We start from the raw sequence: 19976 nt of genomic DNA, 5'->3' as shown, positions 1-19976 counted from the left end.
ATTTTCCCCTTGTTCGAATGCTGCTTGCTTTGTGCATTGTGGGATTTTGAGTGATGGGAGTTAGCCATTAGGTGGATACGTCACGTCACATGTGATCAGGGTTGAATAATCTCAGAGTGCTGGATTTGGCCCTATTGCGCAGCTCTTGTTTGAGTCCAACCGTTGTAGGGACGAGTCTTTTACTTGAAGGATTATCTGAGCCTCATCACATGTGATGGTATCCAGGTGATGGCTAATTGGCATCACAAGGAGACCTTTAGCAGCTGAGAACTGGTTGAGTTAAGTCAGAGGTTTCCCTAGGGTAAGCCTAGGATGAGATAGTGTTGGGAGCAGTAGTAGTGGATAAGGGACCTGGTGGAGTCAAAGCAATTCCTGAGGAAAGTACGGATAGATGTGGAAGGTAGTATGGGCCCGTACTACTGAAAGCAGAGGATCCATACTCGATTCGGGAAAGGCCAAGACAAGACCGGGAACCTAGTGGGGAGTGTGTTTGGTCTCGCAGCAGTGATGAGTTTTCTGGTAGTGGATGTATTATATTTTCAGTATGGTAGCATTGCGAGAGAGACCAGCGGGCGGATCAGGCGCCGGAGAGGGATCAGGCTCGGGTTCAGGGCCGAGCAGCTCGAGGAGCGAATGAGAGAGTTGATATCAGCTGAGGTTACGCGCAGTATTCTAGCTCAGACTCCTGTGATCTTTGGCACGGTCAAGGAGGGTATGTTAGAGATTTTGGATGAGAGGCTGGGAGCCTTCTGTGCTAAGATGATGGCTTTGATGGGAGCGCGCACCTTGACATTTCGGGAGTTCAGGGCTTGCGGGGCACCAGATTATCATGGGGCTAGGGACCCCATCGCTAGCAACAGATGGTTGGCTGATGTTGCCAACGCATTCCGTACGAGCTGGTGTCCTGAGGGGGACAAGGTCAGACTCGCTTCCTGTCTTCTGAAGGACAGAGCGAGGGATTGGTGGGAGGAGATTGGTCATGCCTTGGGGGATGATGTCGCGTTGGACGCGATGAATTGGAGCGATTTCTCGGCCAAGTTTAGGGCAGAGTTTTCGCCGATTATTGAGGTGCAGCAGTTGGCCCGAGAGTTTCAGGATTTGACGCGGACCACTGAGACTGTGGCGGAGTTCACCGCCAAGTTCAGGGAGAGGGGTCTTCTTGTACCACAGTATGTCGCGGATGAGGAGATGAAGAAGGCCCGATACCATGAGATGTTGAGGGATGACATCAGGGAGTTCATGAGCAGATCCAACTGTAAGACGCTGGAAGATATGATTTCTCGAGCTAGAGAGAGGGAAATTGATTTGGAGCAGATCCGAGAGAGGAAGCCGGATGAGGTTCAGGTAGTTGTAGGTTCGGGCAAAAGGCCCAAGGGATCGGATTCGAGATCGAGGGATTATCAGGACCGCAGTCGGTGCGGGAAGTGTGGAAGGGCGCACGGGGGCACGTGCAGGAGTGGTAGCGGTGGTGAGTCTGGCTGTTTCAAGTGCGGTCGGACTGGTCATTTTCAGCAAGGATTGTACTGTTACCACCTCACATGGATCAGACCTGTTATGTTTTCACTGCAACCAGCGGGGCCACAAGAAGGCCCTGTGCCCCAGTTTGTTTTCAGCAGGACGGGTGATGACACCTGCCCCGACAACTTTGAGGATCACAGACGGCTGTCAGGGCCGTGCAGAGGTGCCTGCGGTAGGAGGCAGAGCTCTTCAGATGACTACCTTAGAGGCGCGATCAGCACCGGACGTTGCAGGTATGCGATTTCTGTTTTCAGTTCTTTTATTTATGCATGATTATATTGTTATGGTTCCGCATCATTATCGGTATGAGTATTTTACTTTTGAGCGGTTGATTGTGATCGAGTTATATGCCATCTGCATACCTTGGATATTCGAATGGTAGTGAGGGGATGTGCCCTATTGGAGAAAGTTACATAGGATGCAGTAACTGTAGCATGCTTGGGAGGGACTTGGTATGCCTCGCTAGATCGGAGTTGTATAGTGTTAGAAATGGATTGGTTAGATCCCTAGCTATGGTAAGTTTGGGTTTCTCAGTAGATTGATTATGGAATGGTAGCAAGGATTGGGATTTCTTTTTGAGTATTGAGTAACAAGGGGGTAAGCAGGATCGAAGTGGGGGAGAGTCCTCCGAGTGTGAAAAGGTAGGAGCATGCAGACCCAGGATGAGTGCACGACCTCCGAGAAGGAAAGGAAGTAGTTCAGAATTTGATGGATTGAGGATTTCAGGGTTGGGAGTTTGAGAAACTCCCCATCAGCTAGTGTGTGTGATGGTAATGGTTAGTGTGTGGTTGGGAATTCAGGTTGTGGATCGCCCGTAGGACTCGAGGGAGTCTAAATGAGGATCTTGAGAGCTAATGGCACATGGGTGCCTTCGTGATAGCAATCAGTGGTGGAAGTGTTGTAAGACTACGGGGCAGCCGTAGCATTCACTAGCAATCAGCTTTGGATGGTGATGTAAGACTATGGGTAAGCCGTAGCATTCCTTAGTAGCTTCGTTAGCGGAGTTGGGGCGAGGCCCGTATGAGATTAGCGGTGTAGATGAGACCTGGGAGCAGGGTCGCTCAGTAGTATGGTTGGGTGAGACCGTGGGCGAGGCCCGAGCGAGAGTGATTAGACTAGTGGGACTAGAAGGATAGAGGCGGGTGGGACCCGTGGGCGAGGCCCATGAGTTTTAGCAGCACATGTGGGACCTGGTAGCGACCTTAGTGTCAAGTTAGGGGATCGGGGATCCCAGGTTTGTAGTGCCTGAATGGCAGAATTGATTGAGCAGTTATAGGTGGTTGAACTTTCTTTGGAAGTCGTTGGGAGAGACTAGTGGTGGTGTTGGGACTAGCTACCGGTGGGAGCCGGTAATCCAGACATTGATAGGTTGGTAAGGACCAGAGTGGTCTCAGTTCATCCGGAAGGCAGATGAGGAATGGCAGAAATTTCCAGTCAGTAGTAGTGCGGGTAAGAGGTTTATGGTGGAATTCAGTTAGTCGAGTCGAGGGGTGCTCGACACCAAGTTATGACAAGAGAGGAGTGTCAGTGGTTACGGGCGATGATGACCCGTACTGGTTTTAGCGGGAATAATGAATTGGTGAAGATAGGATCTTCGCAGTGTTAGAGGAGATAGTTGTTTTTGGAGCATCGCCTTGGGAAGGAAAAGGAAATGCATGAGGAAAGAAGGGGTGAACCCCTATAGGTTCAGTTGCAGTACTCAGAGAGTACCAGAAGGATTGTCGGTGGAGTAAGTTGTGTTTCCAGAATGTTCAGGGTCAGGGCTGACCCGAGATGATTATCCGCAAGGATTGATGCTAATCAGAATGACCGAGTGGAAGACCAGGGAAGGTAGGCAGCTGGTGTGGGAATCATTGGTGGGGTGTTGGAGGCAGATCGCTGGCGATGGGCCATAGCAAACTTCGAGGACGAAGTTTAGTTTAAGTGGGGGAGAGTTGTAACACCCAAAGTTTTGAAGGCCAAGAAAGGAAAGAAAACCTTAATTTTAAGGGGCGACTCGGCGAGTCTAAGGAGGAACTCGGCGAGTCCGAGCGAGATCCGGGTCGAGGAGTAAGTGACCGACTCGGCGAGTCGGCCAAGGTGACTCGGCGAGTCTGGTCTGTGCGTGGAAAACCCTAAATCCGGGACTTGGAGCCTATATAAACGTCTTAATCTTCTTCCTAGGGTTCCTTACAGCCTCTTTAGCCCTGGATACCAAACCCTAGCCGTCATATCCTTTGATTGAGCCATTTGTTGCCTTGGAAGGTGCATTAAAGCTTGGAAAAGGAAGAAGGAACTTGGAGGAGCAAGAAGGGACTATAGATCTGGGATTGTGAGTTCATTCTGAGCATTTGGAGGTAATAAATTAGTTCCTGGACCCTTTTTTCACCTAGATCTATGTGTGGTTGTTGGGGCTTTTTAGCCATAATGTTATTATTTTGAGTTAGAAGCCAGATCTGAAGTTGCTATTTCAGATCTAAGCATATTATGGTCTTGAGAAGCATAAAGTAGCAGCCCTTGAGTTGATTATGGAGCCTCCTTGCCTTAAACCCTAGTTTGTGGTGTATTTTGCCCAGATCTCCTTCTCTATACGTAAAGTTTGCAACTTTATGTGAGGAATAGGCTTGGGAAGGGTAGATCTACAGTTTGGAGTCCCTGCATGACTCAAAAGTCCTCTGCATGTATGAAGGACCGGATGGACTCGGCGAGTCCTTTGAGTGGACTCGGCGAATAGCTTGAAGATGAGGAGGAACTCGACGAGTGGGATGAACTGCTCGTCGAGTCGGATGAAGTTGGGCATGAAATCGACGAGTTGGAAGAACAACTCGGCGAGTTGGATGAAGATTGTCTTGGACTCGGCGAGTCTGTTCTTGGACTCAGTGAGTCAGGTCGCGAAACCCCAAATCCTTCGAGTTGAGACTCAAATCAGTGAGTCGAATGGAGACTCAGTGGGTTGGACAGGTCAGGACTTGGTAATCGGTAGACTTGGCGAGTCATGGACTGACTCGGCGAGTCGAGTCGCGAATAGAAGGACTCTGAACATATGAACTCGGCGAGTAGGGTTGACCTGGGAGGTTGACTTTGACCAGGACTTTGACTTTGGCGAGAGTTGACTTAGTTGACCTTTGAAGGTCAGTTAGACTAAGTGTTATGTTGATATTGGTAGCTCGGGGAGCTAGTGGAGCAGCAGTTCAGAGTCAGTGGTCAGGTAGCGGTCTAAGGGATTAGCAGTAGCAGTTCAGCAGTATCAGGTGAGTTTCCCTTTGTATGAGTGGGTCTACGGCCACAATGCCGGCCCATGTAGTTATGAGTAGAAGACCCGGGGGTTAGCCCTAGGCACAGTATGCTAGTATGATATTCAGGACAAGGTCCAACGATAGCGGGCGGGTGCCCAAGGAATGGTTTATGTGATAGTTATACTTGTTGTCTGCGTGATACTTATATGTGCCTGGTAGGGTGGTGAGTGTGGGCGAGGTCCCGTACCTCACCAATAGCAGAGTGTGGATGGCGTTCCACATCTCATTAGCAGCAGATCAGGGGCGAGGCCCAAGATAGGGAAAGAGTGAGGGAGGGTTGGGCCCGTATCTCACTATCAGTATGAGCATGGACGGGGCTCCCTAGCTCATCAGTAGAGTTCGGTTGTTAGGACCGGAGGGTAGTCTGACACCCCAGATACATCTGACAGTATGTGATTTTATGTTTATGTGCTAGCATGATATGATGTTATGTGATAGTGGTAGTAGGGGGTGAAATAATCCCCACTTACCGGTCGACAAGACCGAAGGGGTAGGCCAGCACCCAGATATGTTAGGCAGTATATGGATTATGTGTTTATGCTATGCTTTTATGTGGTAGTGTTAGGGGGTGAAATAGTCCTAGGTTACCGGTTGAAAGAGGACCGAATGGGAGCCAGCACCCATATATGCTAGGCAGTATCCGGTCGAGAGGACCAAAGGGGAGCCAGCACCCAGATATGCTAGGCAGTATCCGGTCGAGAGGAACGAAGGGGAGCCAACACCCAGATATGCTAGGTAGTATCCGATCGAGAGGACCGAAGGGGAGGCTAGCACCCAAATATGCTAGGCAGTATCCGGTCGAGAGGACTGAAGGGGTAGGTCGGGCACCCAGATATGCCTGACAGTATATGTATGTTATATGACTGTATGGTATGATGGGGGAACTCACTAAGCTTCGTGCTTACGGTTTTCAGTTTTGGTTTCAGGTACTTCCAGTAGCGGATGATGGAGCTCGGGATGATCGCATGGCACACACCATATATTTGCCAGCCTGGGAATGTTTACTCTGATAATGAACATGTGTTTTGAAAACTTATACTCAGATTATGTTTTGGAATGATGTCTTTGCTTAAAGTAATGTTTTATTAAAAGAAATTTTTGGTCTTAAATTTTGGGTCGTTATAGATTGAAAGGGGTGAAATAGTCATGGTTATATTTTTTTACTGTTATGTATGTATGGTATGGAGTATTTTGAGGAAACCCAGTAAGAGTTATGCTTATAGTTTATGTTTATGGTTTCAGATACTTCCAGATTGAAAGAGAAGGGTCTGGTATGGTCGCACCGCATACACCCATGTTTTCCGCATCTTATGATTTTGGGATTTTGTACTCTGATGATTATTTATTATGACATACTTTTGGTTGATTTGATATGAATATTTGATGTTTTGGAATGAATTAAAAATGAAATTTTTATCAGAAATTTTTAGGATGTTACATTAATGCAAATGACACATAAGTTTGTAAGAGGTCGGAACTCCTTAACCATTCCAATAAGCGTAAGAGAATCTTTTTTAAACACTAAACAATCATCAACAACCATCGAGGTTTATCTTGATTATTTCCATGTAAAATCGAAGCATAAAATTTTGAGTTTGATTGACCCAATGAATGATAGTTCGAGTTTACCGTAGGATATTTGATTGAATTAACATTAACCCCCTTATCACCCCCTGTGAAAACAAGCAATGATAGCAAATAACTTAAGTTTTTCAATCCATATGGTGCAAAGCTTTGAGCGTAAAATGTCGATATTCACGGATTTTGAGAACCCAACAAAAGCAAATGGTTGTCCTATCTTTGATAATCTTTTAACAATAAAAACATCCAGCATAGTCTCATATCTTTCACAAGTTTTCTATGATTCACATTAAGTAAAGTGGGAAGGAAAATTAGTCACGCAAACATTATGTCTAATTTTCTTTTTCTATTAAGGTTTCATTTGTTGGTGGATGTTTAAATCCAACCCTAGATGTGATCGATGGCATGAAATAGTCACTAGACAAGAAACGAGTAAAATAAGAGAAGGAACTAGCCGACATGTGTCCTCGCCGGAGAAGATGGATTATATCATCATGATCACCCTAATCACCAGAGCGTCTTATGGTTCCCTGCTAATCTTTTATTCTTTTACTGACATGTTCGTTTAAACATGATTATTACTCGTGTCAGGTTAGATGCAAAACGCATGGATATGTTGTCCATCGTCGTGATCGCCCTAATCACCCAGAGCACCTTTAGATGCAAAACGCATGGATATGTTGTCCATTGTTTGTGATATTTGCACCTCAGACCAGAAGATATGAGATGTATTTTCATTTATTGGCAAGTAACTGCATATCTATGACGATTTATTGATAGATGGTGCGAGTTTGTCATATCGGATTTTATTGATATGCAAGATGTGGTGTTCTAGATTGATATAATTGTTTTGGAAGCTATCATTGTGATCATGTGGTTACTTCTTTGGCATAATGATGTTCTTTTTTAGGGTCACAATTACTTCTTTGGCATAATGATGTTCTTTTTTCGACGCGGTGATCATGACTACTTTATGGTGTATTTGGAATTTCCGTAATTCCGTTATCTTTGGAACGGTGTTGCCTAGGAAATCAGTCATTTTTTATGATTTGGTCAAAAATTCTCTTTTTCTTTTCTAGTTTCTTGCTAGTTTTTTAATAAATTTCCGTTGTTCCAAAAAAAAAAAAATCGGTGATTGATAGATTTTTCTTATATCTAGATAGCTAACAAGAATAAGAAATTCAGTGTTAGTCGATAAATTGGGTATCGGCATTTAAATCATATTCTTTCTATTCCAATGTAATAGAAAGAACTAAGCTAGCCTATACATGCCAAACATAAACTTTGTCAGAAACCGACTTGTCAACTCCATCTAGGTTTTTCCACCACTTTTAGTCTAAAAATCCATTTAGAAAGGGAGTGTGTGAAAAGATGAACAAAATCCATATAATACATTCATTTCAAGTTTTGAGGAACAAAAGATGATTCAAAAGCAAAACTCCGATGCTTACACACATATGCCCTATTTACACAAGTTGAAAAAAGAATAAAAACCAATACACCTCTCCGTATATAGATAGTGTGTGCTTAATACTTATATAAGTTTCATACAAGATTTATACCAACACAACAAGATCAGATGATCTTGGAACAAAACACACATGAGCTCTACCAATCATGGAGCCATTCTGGTGTGTTGAGTTCATCAATGTCTTCATTTGGCAAAATAGATACAGATACAGATAGATTATCTGTGGGACGATTTTCAAGATATTGATCTATACGGGAGATGATCTCCTGTGGTGCAGTGCAGGTGCCATCCTTTATGCTTTTCCAATTCACACCCTTAAACCATTTATGACTTTTGATAGAATCTGCACCTTTGCTTCCAAGTCTTTCGTTTTCATCTACTTCCAGCAACTTCAGGTTCAAAAAGAATCAAATTGTTATAAAAAGTGGGACTTGTTTTTGTTGACAACACAAAAACCAATTTCTTGAATATCTTGAAGTACCCATAACAGTTTATGACCAAAAATCCAAATCTTTGGTGAAAATTGTGAAATCTAGAAAATCTTTAACAACCCTTTAACAGTTTATGACCAAAAATCCAAATCTTTGGTGAAAATTGAGAAATCTTGAAAATCTTAAACAACCCTTTAACAATTTGTGACCAAAAATCCAAATCTTTGGTGAAAATTGTGAAATCTTGAGAATCTTAAACAACCCCTTAACAGTTTATGACCAAAAATCCAAATCTTTGGTGAAAATTGTGAAATCTTGAAAATCTTAAACAACTCCTTAACAGTTTAGGACCAAAAATCCAAATCTTGGGTGAGAATTAGTTGTGAGATCTTGAAAATCTAGGGGAAGAAATCTGGAGAATTTTAAAGAACCCATATCAGTTTTATGATCAAGAATCTATCTTGCACCTAAGTTGGTGAAAAAAGAGATACAATTCTGACTTTTAAGGTCAAAGTAGTTCTTAATCTCAAAATCTTTAGAGAACCCATATCAGTTTGTGACCAAGTAGTATCAAAAGTCAGTTTGACTTTTGAGGTCAAAATCACGGTCAAATCTCATTCATACCTTTGTGATGAGATCAACAACATCAGGGCTAAATGTTTCAGGAAGAGTGAATTGTCCTTTAGCAATCTTTGCAAAAGTATCAAGTTCATTTTCTCTCCATGAACCAAATGGCATTTCCCCTTGTAACATGAAGTATATCAACACCCCCAAACCCCACCTGCATATAATCATTTAACATTTTTTTTATTTTGTGGGGTCCACATTACACAGGGATAGAAGAAATAATAAAGCTTTAAATTTTTTTTTTTACCAGTCAGCAGCAAAACCATGGCCTTTTCCTTGAACAATTTCTGGAGCTAAAGAGTCAACCATTCCACATATTGTAAATGTTCTCTCACTGTCTAATTTCTTCCCAAATCTGAAATCAACTAACTACATAAAATAAAAACACACGTGTGATTATTATTATTAATATGATTTAAGCTACTTTAACTATTTCTCTAGTTATTGCATTTAAACAGTTAAACAAACACACCTGTACATGTCCTGTTTGAGCAAACATTAAAACTTCAGGTGACACACCTCTATAAAGAATGCCAGCCTGAACAAACCAAATTAAATACAAATTTTTATTAAAAAAAGAAAAAAAAATTGATAATTGGAAATTTGAAAGACTAACCTTGTGTAATTCTTCCAATGCTATAACAACAGAAGCAGCACAGAATCGAGCAGATGATTCATCAAGTGGAGAGTGAAGTATGGAATTAATTGGACATGAAATGAGAGTGTTCAAAAGTATGCCTACATGAGTTTGATCAGCACATGTGCATAAAACTTGTGGGACACCTGGCAATGCTTTTGCATTTTTTATTAATTTTTTCTCCTTTAAAACCTGTTCTTCCTTCCCAAGTTTCTTGATCTTCTGTTTCGAAAATCTTTTTAAGCTAAACAAATGCTCTGATTGGATACAAAGAAAACATTCATAGATTGTATATCAGTCAAACTAAATCATCAAGATTTTGAAATTATGCTACAATCATATTCATTTTACAAAATTTTACTTCTAAACATCCTTTGTTTGACCTAAAAAGTCAACTTTAATGTTTTCTTTAAAAGGGAGAGATGATTGAAGCACTAACCTGAATCCTTTTGTTGAACAAGCCCAATCTCACAACAGTCTGTGGAATATAAACATGTTTTCCATTCCTAAATAAAAAAACTGGATATATTAATTTATTATCTTGATTTCAAGAATAAAAAAAAAAAAAAAAAAAAAAAAAAAAAAAAAAACTATGATGTTTTCATACCAAATCAGAAAGCTGAACATTTGAGAACAAACTTGGATTAATACTTTTGTTAGGCTCACGTGGAAAATCACTAGAAGTTTCTCTTGACCTGAACAAAATTGATTAATGAAGAATTAGACACTTGAAGCACCTTTTTGTGGTTATTATGGGAAAAGGGTATATGTGGAAAATGTGTAAATGTGGGATTTCTTACCTGTATCCATCTTGTAAGGCTTGCGACACAGGACCAACAACCAACTCAAACTTTTCCTTTGTTAAAACTGCACAAACTACATCACCTAAAGCAACAATGTGTAAAGAATCAATGCATTCACCAAGAAGTGTCCATTCCCCAAAATACCCTCCCTCAGTCTTCTCCATTATAAGCTCAGAACCACTTTCCATGTCATCAGACATCAGACTTGTTGCATTTTGACTTCTGATATACGAGTCAAACGTGATCCTCACTTTTCCCTTTTGTATCATATATAACCCTGAAACACCATTACCCTACAAATAGACATATACTTATATATATAATATCAATGAGTGTTGAAAAATGGGTATTTTTTGGTTTTTGATAATTATTAATAAAGTTTAGTTTACCTTATCAACTATTGTTTGTCCATTGGTGAAGGAAACTTCAGAAAGAGCATCAGCAATCAGACTGAGTTGTAAAATGGTCAACCTTGAGAGAAGGTCAACAGATCTGAGTAATTTCAATGATGATAAATTTGAAAACTCTGATGTCAGAATTCCTCTAAAATCTTCTCTTCGTAGGGCCCACAGAGTTCCATTAGTCACTGCACGTACTGAAGCTTGTAGGGGCTTATTGTACCTGTAGTGGAATGGAATCACAAAAGGAACGGAATCACAAAAGGAATGGAATGAGTGAAAATTTGATAAAAATTCAAAACCAATTTTGGCAAATAAATATTTAGTGATAAAGATTAAATAAAGTAAAAGATGTCTCACATTAGTGCCAGCTCACCGAATGAAGATAATTTATCAGCTGTATACCGTTGTAAAACCCTAGGAACTGCTCCTGTTGTTTCTTCCTGTTGAAAAAATGAATCTTTTTTTTAAAATCAAAATATGTAAAAAAAAAATTCATGATTATAAATATTTTTTATATTTAAAGAAGGCATCAATCACATCACCTGTGTTGCAAAGACCTCAAATTCACCACTTCCAACCACATAGAAACAATCACCCTCTCCACCCTTCATAATATAAATATGACACCAATCAATTAGACTTGATTTTCTAATATCAAAATTGAAAACCTAAATATGATTCAAATAAAAAAATTACCTGTTTGACCACAGTTTCTCCTGCTTGAACTTCAACTCTTTGCATACAATCCAACAAAACATGACACTGTGAATCCGTAAGTTTTCTAAAAAGAAAATGATCATGCAAAGCCCTTTCAATGTGTGCCTGTAAAAACAAACAAAAATCACTTATCAACAATAAAAAAAATCTAATCAAAACCTAAAATAACCATAAAAGTTTCATACATTGTTCCAAATTTAACCATGTTTCAACACCTCTTATATCATGTTTCAACAGTAATTTGACCTAAAAATTAACAAATGAGGAAAGTAAAAAAGTTTACTTCTTCTTCCCAAGTTTTTCTATGTCCAGGAGATGGTGGGACCCACAACTGTCCATTCTCCAAAGAACTTTCAATTGCCCTCAAACGTGTCCTTGATATATCAGTCCTTACTCTCTGATTTTTAGCATTCCAATTCATTGTTGTAGAAGGAGATTCTGATCCTGATAACTCTACAATTTGAGGTATTGGAGGCTTTAAAGCACTGCTTGAAATACCTGCTTGACCTACTGTAACCTGTCATAAAAATATATAACTCAACACCCGAAAACTATTGAAACAAAAAAAAAAGTAATTCAAGTATTCAAGAGCTACTTATTACATACCCCTGTTAATCCACTTATTTGCACAACTATAACAGTTATATCATCTGTTCGAGTCTCGAATTGCAACCAAAGTCTATAAGATTCTGCTACAATTGCAGCACATGCATCACGTGGATCTGTAAAGCTTGAAACCTATTTTTATAAAAAGGGTATTAGAATTTTACGATTTTGAATAGGAAATTGATGAACTTGAAGATGGATTCTGGATATTTCATGTTTCTTTTGGATAAAATAAGATACCTTACCATGTCAACCACAGCTTGACTAGAGAGAAATTCAAACACTCCATCACTAGCAATCACAAAGAAAAGATGATCTGGAGTAAGATCCAATGCAACAATTTCTGGATTTGCTACAACACCAATTGTTTCAGCAATTGAATCACCAATACTTCTTGTAAAAGCTGTTCCAGGGTACATCCCATTTGGGACCCACAACCTAGGAGGATCACCATCATCACCTTCTTCAGTGTCCCAACATTGCACATCTGGATTCTTTAAACCTTCAATCTGATCCAATGTAAGAACTCTAGCCCCACATAATCTAACCCTTTCAAGCTCATCTTCTCTAAATGGAGTTTGATCTATTGACAAATCAACTGCTACTATTTCTGTCCCCCTTTTTTCAGCTATAATAGCTCTTGAATCACCTGAATTAGCAACATAAAGTGTCTTCCCACGAACTAAAACAGTAATGGCTGTTGTCCCACTCATGCTGTCATCTACATTGTTGTCTGCGTGTAATTGAGAATTTGTTGTTAAAAAAGCAGCATGACAGGCTTCAACAGGGTCCACATGAAATCGGTTGTTTCTAAGGAGATTTTCACATAGCTTTTGCTTCACGAATTGAGAGCATTGAGTTCCATATTCACCATGTCCATCAAAAACCCCAAAGAAATGGTCGTTAGGGTTTGTTCCAAATGGCGTGTGAATGCAAAAACTGTCTTGATTGGCTTTATCGAGGGCGTCAGGGTAGTAGCCTCTTTGAGATAGATACGAATACTGTAACCTGTAGTTTCCTGTTGGAATGACGACGATTCTAGACCCATCTGGTGGTAGAAACTGTGCTGAAACCCTTCGTAATCTTGTTATACCTGCTTCGGGATTCTGATTTGTGTCTCCATCGTCTTCTTTGTATGAAGATTTGGGTGAAAACACGGCGATTTCAGATGTACCCACATTATCGGTTTCTTTCACTTTAGGATCTCTAGGTAAACATATATCACCGATACAGTTACAGTCTACTGAAAAAGCACAACCCATTACTGTAAACGAGAATGCGCCATTGATCCTTGTTCAACAGTTGGATTAAAACTCATGATCAAGAGGTTTATATACTCCGTATATGGAAACGAAATCAAGAAGCACTTTGCTTAACTTTCCAATTAGAGTTTGCGAGATTCTTTACTTCAACTTGTGGACTTGAGGGTATTGCTCTCAAGTCTTCGAAAACTAAAACAGAAATGTCAAAGAAACAACCGATTAGAATCCAACAGATACCTTATCTGCTGGCGTAGTCTCTATCTAAACCCAAGAATCGAAAATCATCACGTATCTAAGTAAAAGCATAAACCGAATCCCCAAATAATTCCTCCAACTAAACAACAAACGTTCAAGACCTTAAACAAAATTCTTCTCCAATCAATCTAACAAAAAGTAATAACCACTCACCCAAACCCAAAAACCTTATCTACTAATTCACGGGTAATTGCAAAATTTAGGCTCTGAAAACAAAAACCCACAAAACATAAAACCTAAAATGTCGATAGATACAGTCATGATCTATGAGTAAGGAAAAGCCTGTTGGAAAATGGAACACACACACACACAGAGTTAGTGAATAGATATGGATGGTTGGAACACACACAGTTGTTAGTATTGTACCTTGAAATTGAAGATAAAAAAGAAGGCAGAAACTGACAATTATCTCACCTCGTTACAGCTGGTTTTGATCAGGAAAAAAGGGTGAAGAAGAGCAGAGAGAATGGAGATGAATGAAGGATCGATGCATGTGTGTGTGGAGCGACAAGGTTCTCAGCTTTTTAGTTGATGAGTGTAGCAAGTAGACACTGGGGTCTACGCGCTTCTTATCACCACGCGCCGCCATACTACTGATTACACTAATCATCTTTAAATCAACTTCTCTTTACCCCCAAATCAATCAATATCAATATAGTTAAAAGAATCCAATCTCTGGTTTTTTTAATATATATACAATTTATTATATTTTATTTTGTTTAATGAAAATTATTTATAGTATGAAATTTGCAAGGGAATACAAGTATACAGCTAAACTTATCCAGTATTTAATTGGACCCGTTAAAGCAAAAAACAAAAGGAAAAAAAAAAGTTAAATTGTCTTGACATTCAAGATGCAATATTTATAACTTATAATATAATTTTCGTACTTGTCATGTTTATTTAATGTTGTTTTAGTAACTAATAATACAAATTTGTACTTTTTATGGTCAATTATCTTTATATAATATTTATAACTTTTATAATATTTAAAACTTTGCTTTTGGTTGATAATTCTTATTTATGATATTTTATGTTCATTAAATTATATGTCGAACCGGGTATCATGGAATCATACTAATTTAGAGTTGAAAGTGTGTATTATTGATTCGCAATTAGAGAATGTTTGGTTACATCAATAACATGATACATTTTGGCTTTTGGTATGTGACATTGTCTCGTGTTCCCTTTCAATTTTATCCATAATAAAGCAATCCATGAGTGGGTTGGCACATACCCAAGCCAAACATTCCGATCTCATTGAAAATAATTGACATCAAACCATTTATTGCTCACATTCATGAACTTATAAATAGTTATATTTTATAACATTTAAATTCGCTATTGTTATTAATGTTTTGGTCGGGATGTACAAAATACAAGCTTGTTTTCAATAATAGTTTTATTAAAACAAGTCTAGATAAAATAACTTAAGCACCTTAATCAAATTACTTACATCTTACATCTCAATTTCTCTTTCATGCTAATTAGGAGTACTTACTATCAAGCACTCCTATGCATCATTTGTTTTCTAATCGACTTTAAGTAGTCAACTTCTTGCATTATGATCTTAATCCTCGTCACAATTTAAGCTTAGGCTCAAGTAGGAGTGTCTGTTTGCATGTATCAATTTGATCAGATCCAATCAAATGAATCAAATTTGATTTTAGTTTTCAAAACATGAATCCAAATAGTCTAAACTAAATTAAAATCTAATATGAACCAACCAAATTTCATTTAGGTTGGATCGGTTTTACAATTCAGTTTTACAAGAGACGGACATTTAAAAAATTATATAACATGAATATTAGTCTACTTTAAACAAAAATAAATTGTTTGTTTGGAAATTAAAATTTATTAACAACTATTCAAAAAACAACGTATAATAATTTAATATATTATAGATAAAAAAATACTTTTGAGAAGCACATTAAGATATTTTATATGATAGTATTTTCTAATCTATTTAAAATTACAATTTAGTAAATTAATAAATAATTAATGTTCTATATGAATACACACACATACACACACACACACACATATATATATATATATATATATATATATATATATATATATATATATATATATATATATATATATATATATATAAAATAAACGTTTATTCAGATTTTTTGGACTATTCAGTTTTAATTTTATAAACCCTAATCAATTCGAAATCCAAGATAATAATTCGGTTTTATTGAAAACTTATCAAAAAATCTAAATATCTTAACCAAATAATCCAATCAAAATTATCCAATCGGACAATTCGGTTTTATCCGAATAGTGAAACACCATGTTTCACGTAATCTACTACTTGTTGGTGATTTTAGTGTTATCAACATATTTTGGTGTAATAATTATTAATAATGAGATAGGCTAAGTTTTCATTTACTAATCGAGCTTGGAGGTGCGGAGTGCACACTCGGTGTGATAATTATGAGCTCGGGAATACAGGGGCAGCGCCCTTGTGTGTAGTGTTCCAAAGGGTTGCAACCCCATGGTGGCGTCTAGGGGCAGCCCCCCTAGTGGGGTCCAAGGGCAGAGCCCCTAACGGTGGTTTCAGAAAAAGTGGTGACATCATTGTGATGTAAGAATCAGTTATATCTTATAATCATATATCCAACCACTTGTTTTGGCACCAAATTGCATGTAACTACCACTAACTTCTTTTCCCTCTAATATAAGAACATTTCTCTGGTTTTAGATACACGAAAATCATATTTTGATTTGTTCTATCTCTCGAGAACACAAAACAGCAAGGTATATTTTTCTGTGTTTCGAATTTGGAATTGGCTTGATTTCCAAATTGCATTTCTTAGATATCGCAAATCAGATTTTGTGATATCCCAGGCATAAGGGTCGAAATCACAGATTTTGGAAAGTAGTTGCAATCACGATCCCATAAATTATCCATGTTAATTGATATTCTAAGACCCCAAAATATTACATTCAAAATCTATGATTTTGTGAAGAATATCAATGGCGGAATCTGTTAAAGACATGACTTCCAAATTCCGGAAGCTAGACAAGTTTGAAGGCAGTGATTTTTGTCGCTGGCAGAAGAAGATGCATTTCTGTCTCACTACCCTAAAAGTTGTTAACATTTTGAGCACTCAAGCACCAAATGTAACACTTGAATTGGGTATGTTTCCTTTTAGCCCTTCATATCTAAAATATTGCATTTTTGGTCCTTGTGGCTAGTATGCGGGGCGTACCATAGTGTACGCTTAGTGTACTAGCGAGGGTGTGATCGTGGGTTCGAGCCTCGTACGTTGGGCGTACGAGGGTTACATTGGGCATAATCTGGCTAGCTTGAAACCCTAATTTTTAGGGTTTAACCCTTATATAAGCTCATTAAGTCCCATGAGTTTGGCCTCTTACCAGCCTCCATATGCCCTAAACCCTAAATATCCTTAGCCATCATTTTGGTGTCTTTGAGCTCTTGTGAAGAAAATTTGGTGTTTTATTACTCATTTTGAAGGGATAGAAGAAGATTGAAGGTTCATTGCTTGGTAGGAAGCTTAGAGATCCATAATCATCCTTCCTTTTGCAAGTCACCTGAGAAGAAAAGTTGGTGTTTTATGGCCATTTTAGTCCCTTTTGGTTGGTTCTTGTGAACTAGGGTCATTTCAGAAGCCTAACCTTGTAGATCTAGGCATTTTGGAGTCCCTTTGTTCATAAAAATGCAAGCTTGGAGGTGTTTATGGACTCATGCATTTGTTAAGACCCTTGGTTAAGTTATTTTGAGCTTTAAAGCACCAATAAGCCATGCATGCACATAAATTTGGCAACTTTATGTGATAAACCATCTTAGAGAAGTCAGATCTAGGTTTTGGGTCGAAATCTTAACCACATAAGTGCTGAATAAGGAAGGTTGGCAAAGTTGAGGTGTACGTTGGGCGTACAAGCCTCCATGCGAGTACGCTTAGCGTACGAGTTGTGTACGCCCTACATACTTAGCAGTGGGCTTTGGAAGTTGGGCTTTTCGGTATTGGGCCTATTTTTGGACCTTAGGAGTCTAGGGCTTTATTTTGGGCCATCATAATATTGTTTTGGGCTAAGTATATTTTTGGACCTTGGTTTAAGGCCCATGAAGGGGTTTGGGCCCAATTTGGAAAATTGGGCCATAGTGGGCCTTGGGTGATTATTTTAGAATTTGGGCCTTTGGATAATTTAAATTGGTCTTGGGCCATGGGCCAAATTTAGGGAAGCGTGAAAAGGTTTTTTTTTTACCCTAGTTTGGACTCTTAGGTTGAGTCAGGATCCAAAAATAAGACCCAAAAATTTCATTTTAAAATTTATAAAACGGTAATCCAAAACATTGTTATACAACCAAGATGGATCAAAGTGTATCACTACAACATAAAATATCAGATTACAAAATGCGGAATGAGATGGTGTGTGTTATGCAATCATCCAAAAACCATTACTAACTTAAAGCCAAGCTAACGCCCACCCCAATCAGACGTTTGTTACGCGCAGGAACTCAAGGATCCTGACATTTGAGGATCCTAACACTCAAGGATCCCAATAGCTACATCGTTCTATTATCTTAAGGATTGTAACATGTAAGTGTCATAGTAACTACGAATAGATACTGATCATCTCTCCTACGATTAAGGGTAATTAATCCCCTCTAAGGTTTAAAGAGTTAATTACCTCTTTCATACGAGTTAAGGTTTCTACACCTTGCTTGGATGCACAAAGTCCTACTATGGGATGTGAATAAGGGGGTCATTTCACGCTTCAATGACTTAGCAACCCTCTTATTTCTAAACATATATTAAGATCTTGACGTTTAAACCTAAGGTTTATAAGACTAACGTGTTATCTTAAGTTGGGATTTTTCCCATTAACTTGTTAAGGTTTATAACACCAACATGTTATCTTAAGTTGGGATTTCCCCAGTAACTTGTTAAGGTTTATAACACTAACGTGTTATCTTAAGTTAGGATTTTCCCTAGTAATTTACTAAGGTTTATAACACTAACGTGTTATCCTAGGTTGGGATTCCCCCCAGTGATATGTTGAGATCCATAAACATTGTCATGTTTTTATAAGTTGGGATTTTCCCGAGGAAATGCCCAAGGCTTGTAGCATAATCATGTTATAGATAGGGATCATTCTTAGATATATTCTAAGTTGGGATTATTCCCAGTTAACTCTTGTTAGAAATTGGGGTATAGTAAGGCTTGGAATTCTGAGAATTGTGTAAAACACTTTCAGATTAAAGCATTTAAGTGGTACTCCCAATATTCTTTAATCGGATAAGACTTAGAGAGACAAGAATTTAGAATGTTTTGATGATAGTTTCGTCTGTACCAGAAAAATGAGACCAAAACCAAATTTATGATCTTTGTCTGAAAATTGTCATATGAAAGTTTCAAACTGTCATAAACTATAAAAACTGATATAAAACGGAAGTTTGGATAAGGGTCAAACAATGGTCAATTCTCTAAAAATACGATTTTTGACCCCAGCCAGGGGCTTTGCCCCTTGGACCCCGCTCCCAGGGGCGCTGCCTCCGGACCCCCGTTCGTTTAGGGGCTTCGCCCATAAATGACATTGTACTTTGAAAACTTGATCAAACTTAAACAAGTGTGCACTCCACACCTTCCTTACTTGTTTAATATTTATCAAGATCACCTTTGGTCAACAAAGTAATCCCATTACACTTAAATAATATTGATGACAACAAATCACCAACAAACCTCCCCCATTTAAGTGTAATATTGATTAATTTAAAATGAAACATAACACCAACAAACTGATGCATAAATGAAATATCGTGACGATTGAATTTCACCTTAGTATATTACACAATCCAAATATTCGAATATCAGGGTGTCACTAAGGATTGAACCCTTTCTATCTATAGTGAATACATGAAGATAATACACACAACAATTTACATTCTCATAAGTTCTAACTTGACACTATATTTTACTAGCTTGTGTCCCATCCTTCAATAAGCATATCAAAGCCAAGTCCTAACTTCTTGAAGCAGCTAAACTTCATGCTTATATAAGTAGTCCTTTTATTCTTGCACATGCAAATGCAATTTTTCAAAAGAACTATTAAGAATAAAAATTCAACCTCCTTTACTTGCAGTACTGAACACATACCTTTGGATGATGATAATAATGTGTTCCAATCTTCAAATATCAAGCTTTCCACATTGAATTCAACATCTAATATCACATTAGATGGGAATTGGGTATCTCAATATAAAAGATTTTAAGTGGACTTTAAACCCATCCCTACAGCCGCCTTGTGCACAAGATCTCTTGCTAACCCTTTGGTTAGATGATCAGCTAAATTCAACTGAGTTCTTACAAACTCCACAGATATCACACCAGTCATGATGAGCTCACGAATCATGC

At 38.6% G+C, this 19976-nt stretch overlaps 1 protein-coding gene across 5 annotated transcripts; it reads right to left on the bottom strand.

Moving 5' to 3' along the window:
- Window positions 1–7746: 7746 nt before the first annotated feature.
- On the bottom strand, window positions 7747–14158 carry LOC111905299 (protein phosphatase 2C and cyclic nucleotide-binding/kinase domain-containing protein). 5 transcript variants are annotated; one of them, XM_023900990.2, is made up of 16 exons: window positions 13999–14158; window positions 12313–13518; window positions 12068–12199; window positions 11745–11978; window positions 11441–11566; window positions 11287–11349; window positions 11102–11184; window positions 10733–10964; window positions 10341–10636; window positions 10148–10235; window positions 9980–10046; window positions 9520–9797; window positions 9376–9441; window positions 9151–9272; window positions 8901–9057; window positions 7747–8234 (listed from the first exon to the last, which is right to left on the bottom strand). In XM_023900990.2, the coding sequence occupies exons 2-16, from the start codon at window positions 13327–13329 to the stop codon at window positions 7983–7985; spliced, it is 3213 nt and encodes a 1070-aa protein (XP_023756758.1). In that variant the 5' UTR covers window positions 13330–13518; window positions 13999–14158; the 3' UTR covers window positions 7747–7982. The 5 variants fall into 5 exon arrangements, with proteins under 5 accessions (XP_023756758.1, XP_023756759.1, XP_023756760.1 ...); XM_023900991.3 differs by having other exon boundaries at window positions 12313–13866; window positions 13999–14148; XM_023900992.3 differs by having other exon boundaries at window positions 13951–14083.
- Window positions 14159–19976: the final 5818 nt, after the last annotated feature.

Source organism: Lactuca sativa, chromosome 8 (genome assembly GCF_002870075.4).
Source record: "Lactuca sativa cultivar Salinas chromosome 8, Lsat_Salinas_v11, whole genome shotgun sequence".
Taxonomy (NCBI): Eukaryota; Viridiplantae; Streptophyta; class Magnoliopsida; order Asterales; family Asteraceae; genus Lactuca; species Lactuca sativa.
Note: the sequence above shows the minus strand (reverse complement) of the source record. Positions and strands in the feature narration are given on the sequence as shown.